Genomic DNA, 4087 nt, shown 5'->3' with positions numbered 1-4087 from the left:
GGTTGTTGTACTTACTGGGGTGGGGTTGGGGTTGAGTTTATGGGTGGTTGCGGCTCAGGTAGAGGACGACAAGGAAGAAGAACAGTGGTAATCATCATTTTCGTTTGTGACGGATTATTTCCGTCACTAATTTGCTTTTCAGAATTAATGAATTTAATAATTGGGTGAAATTAGGGTTAGATTTGGGGGGAGTCGGGTTTGTCGAATTGGGGGGGGGGGGGAATATTTGGGGGAAAAAAATTCTTAATTAAAAATAAATGCCACGTAGGATTAATGAAGCAACTTCCGTTTGGTCAACTAACGGAAGCTAACAGAAGGGTACCGTTATCACGTTTTTGAAACATGAGGGACCTTGACCGCAAGTTTTATACACGGGGAGTGTAGACCGCACCTTTTTGAAACATCAGGGGCTCAAAGTGGAATTAAGCCTAAATAATACTTGTGTTAAGACCAAGATAATCCCTTCTATATAATTGAGTTTTAAATGGACCGGCTTGAGAGCATCTCCAATGGAAGTATGCAATGTCAAATACATACTCCCACCAATATCTATTACCATTGGAGCATATTTTTAATACCAACATGGCTAGTGAGGGTATGTGAGAGTAGATACTCAATTTAGTCATGAAAAGTGTTTACATTTATTATTTCTTAATGTAAAATGTTTAAATAAAACTTGCAATTAATAAAATAAATTTTTATATAAACTTTTAAGAGTTGTTGGGTTAGAGTAAAAATTAATAAAATGATGTAGATGATGTGACATTATTGAGAGTTGTAAAAAGTAAAATGTAAATACTTTAGTGAATATCATGATTAAAGATGCTCTGATAGAGATTACTCGGGGTGAGACTTGAGAGCTCAGGCTACCAAGTAGAAGTTCGCAAGGAAGGAATAAATGTATATTACTTTGGTAAAACAAAAAGAAGATTCCAATTAAACATTCATACCTTTTTAGCTTTCGATTGTGATTCGTGAAAACTTTATATTTTTATTTTTGACAGCTTGATTTCGTGAATACTTCACTTTTGCTTTTCAGGTACACATGATCACTATAATTGTTTTTTGGATAAGCACATATGATTACTATATAAGATTCAGAATGCTTAGCCTAGTAGTCATTTACCGTAGCTAATTAATAAGCATTTTTTACATGGAGTGGGCGATTCAAATAGATGAGGAGCTCAAGAGCCATGATCCTTCAATTGAGAAGGAACTTTGGGATAGGCATTGTATCTACAAAGTACCCTCATGTGTCAAGGAGCTGAACAAAAGGGCCTACACACCCAAAATGGCGTCGTTTGGTCCTTACCACCACGGGGAGGAGCATTTGAAGGCCATGGAAGAGCACAAGCACCGTGCTCTCCTCTATTTTCTGAAGAGGTGCCAAAAGCCCATTGGGTCAGTTCTCCAACGCATGGACCAAGTGGTGCAAGAGTTGAGAAATTCGTACAAGCCACTTGATCCAATTTGGGTGGAGGACACGCCCAAGTTTTTGCAACTGATGATTCTTGATGGTTGTTTCATGTTGGAGATTTTTAGAGTCAATCACAACATCAATGACTATGCCGATAATGATCCTGTCTTTGGCAACATTTATGTCAGGTTAAATTTAAAATGTGACATGTCCTTGCTTGAGAATCAGCTGCCCATGAAGGTTCTTCATACACTATTGGAGTTTGAGACTGGCCAAACCCAGGTATATAATTGTCAATTTTTTATGTCCAAAGCATATGTCGTAATAGTAACTAAATTCAAGTGCAGATATATTCCCGTCATCTCTAAACTGATGTAGTGATACTTTTTGACACCGCAATTTCTAGCGATTTTGAAAAGTAACTAATTTTTTTACACATTTTGTGGTAGTCATAAAACGCCACAAAATGAAATGTCAAAAATGTAGCTATATTGTAGTTATTACAATAGTTCTAGATGGATCAATAATATTTATAAATAAGTGATAAAATATGAAATTTCTAACCAACATACCTAGGAATAAGGTGATTTAACTCAAATTTTACGTAAAGTCATTTGAACCAGCACGAGTTATATCATGATTCATAAGTATCATTTTCACAACTCTTTTTCAACCAATTAACTATATAAATACTTGTATTTTCAAAAAAAAAAAGAATTCTGTTTTTTTATTGAGATAAAAAAATGAATACTAGGAAATGTCATTTATTGGAAATTAATATATTTTATTTGATCATTATCAAATATTACTATAGAAGATGTGTGATTTTGGTATCGTTATAATTTTTAAGCAAACTTAATTCATCGATGGGTTATTTAACTCAAACTTTCTCATGTGTCATTTAGACAACCTCTTATTTCAATTAAATTTCGAAATAAGTTTTACTCTACAATCTCTAATTTCCTAAGTAAAATCTTGAAATAAGATTCAAATTTGTAATTTTTTACAACATTTTTTTCGTTTCTACATCCAAAACTATGTTATATGTTAATGCATCACCAAGCCCAAAATATTTGAATATAGAAAAGATTTGAAGATATATAATATATAAAAGTTTTTTTATACATCGAAAAAGATAATATATAAAAGTTAACTACTAAGAAGAGATCAAATTCTCTTTTTTTAAATATTTTTTCTTATTCTTAAAAGTACATGAATTTAATTAGTTAAAAGAAATATGGGAATCAAAATCACACATATTGAAGGGAACAAAAGTGCAAATTAAACTTGTATTTTGTATTTTTTAAACCTAAAATTTAAAAAATATATTTAGAAACTATATTCCATATTCAAATTAAAATTATAAAATAATTTTCATTATTACCATCTTGCTTGATGATGACATTCAGGAAGATGAGTGGTTGAACGAGAAAATCGCCAGGTTCATCTATCCCTTGGCTTTTGGAAAAGAACCAATCCCATCATTTGGTAAATGCATGCATGTGCTGGATGTCCTTTAAAAAGTACTCACATTTGAGATGAGTATGGCTATTCCATTAGCTGCAGTAGATATGGGCGTGCCAGAAATCGGTAATATAGAGCCGGGTAAGGAGAAAGAGTCCCGCGTAAATATTGGATCTAGCTTCTACCAACAAATATCCTACTAACTTAATTAAGTGTTTATTATGATTTATTAGTTGTAGATGGAGCAGAGGGGGGAGAGAATATGGATTCATCCTATGTTCCTTATTTCAGTGAGACCGGACGACCGGTAGTAGAGCTGAGAGAAGCTGGAATCTTATTCGAGAAAAACCAAACAGGGAGTCTCAACGACATTTACTTTGATTCTCATAGGGGGGTTCTTACTCTCCCAACCTTGCGGGTGGATGACACCATGGAGTCCAAACTGCTAAACCTCATGGCATTTGAGCGTCTTCACCCCGGTGCAGGAAACAAGATAACCTCGTACGTGTACTTCATGGACTTCATCATCGATACTGAGAAGGACATTGCAATCCTCGAGCAAAAAGGGATCCTGATAAACAGGCTTGGGAGCGATAAAGCTCTTGCAAGAATGTTCAACTCGATATCCAAGGAAATCATCGTAGATAGGGTGGATTCTCGTGTAGTCTGGATTCATTTGGTGTTGGAGGATATCAGTGACTACTGCAAGAAACCATGGAACAACTGGCGCGCTAATCTTATTCAGACTTACTTTAGGAATCCTTGGGCTACCATCTCTCTTGTTGTCGCCATCTTCCTTTTCGCTCTTACTACACTGCAGACTGTATACACTATTGCTCAATTTTATGATGGTTAATCCCTTAAGTAATTCAAGGAAGAAGTTGATATTATAAGACATGAGAGCATTAAATCTGTATGAGTACAACCATACTTGAATGATTCAAATTACAAAATATTTAATGGTCACATTTTCTTATAAAGTAACATAAATTAGTCTTAATGATGTACTAATGGTCAAGATTTCCTAAATATTCCAAGGTTGATATTCTTCCTTTCACAGTTTAATCACCTTAGAGCATCTCCAATGCTAGTTCTTAGTTCTTAGCATTATTCATGTGGCCCATACTGCCACACATGTTAAGCAACTCTTTACATATTTTGCTCCAACCATGAATTCTTAATTCTTAGTTCTTAACACTAATCATC

At 34.4% G+C, this 4087-nt stretch overlaps 1 protein-coding gene across 1 annotated transcript; it reads left to right on the top strand.

Moving 5' to 3' along the window:
- Window positions 1-1133: 1133 nt before the first annotated feature.
- Window positions 1134-3864, top strand: LOC130716960 (UPF0481 protein At3g47200-like). The gene is made up of 3 exons (XM_057567063.1): window positions 1134-1699; window positions 2827-2928; window positions 3093-3864. The coding sequence occupies exons 1-3, from the start codon at window positions 1154-1156 to the stop codon at window positions 3735-3737; spliced, it is 1293 nt and encodes a 430-aa protein (XP_057423046.1). The 5' UTR covers window positions 1134-1153; the 3' UTR covers window positions 3738-3864.
- The last annotated feature ends 223 nt before the right edge of the window (window positions 3865-4087 follow it).

Source organism: Lotus japonicus, chromosome 1 (assembly GCF_012489685.1).
Source record: "Lotus japonicus ecotype B-129 chromosome 1, LjGifu_v1.2".
NCBI lineage: Eukaryota > Viridiplantae > Streptophyta > Magnoliopsida > Fabales > Fabaceae > Lotus > Lotus japonicus.
The sequence above is the reverse complement of the archived record's forward strand: the minus strand, read 5'-3'. Positions and strand labels throughout refer to the sequence as shown.

Excerpts from the sequence above, each read along its gene's own strand:
- LOC130716960 (XM_057567063.1), top strand. The coding sequence starts at position 1,154 with ATGGAGTGGGCGATTCAAATAGATGAGGAGCTCAAGAGCCATGATCCT. Across the intron at positions 1,700-2,826 it reads TTGAGACTGGCCAAACCCAG|GAAGATGAGTGGTTGAACGA; the intron begins GTATATAATTGT and ends GATGACATTCAG. Across the intron at positions 2,929-3,092 it reads AATGCATGCATGTGCTGGAT|AGTGTTTATTATGATTTATT; the intron begins GTCCTTTAAAAA and ends CTAACTTAATTA.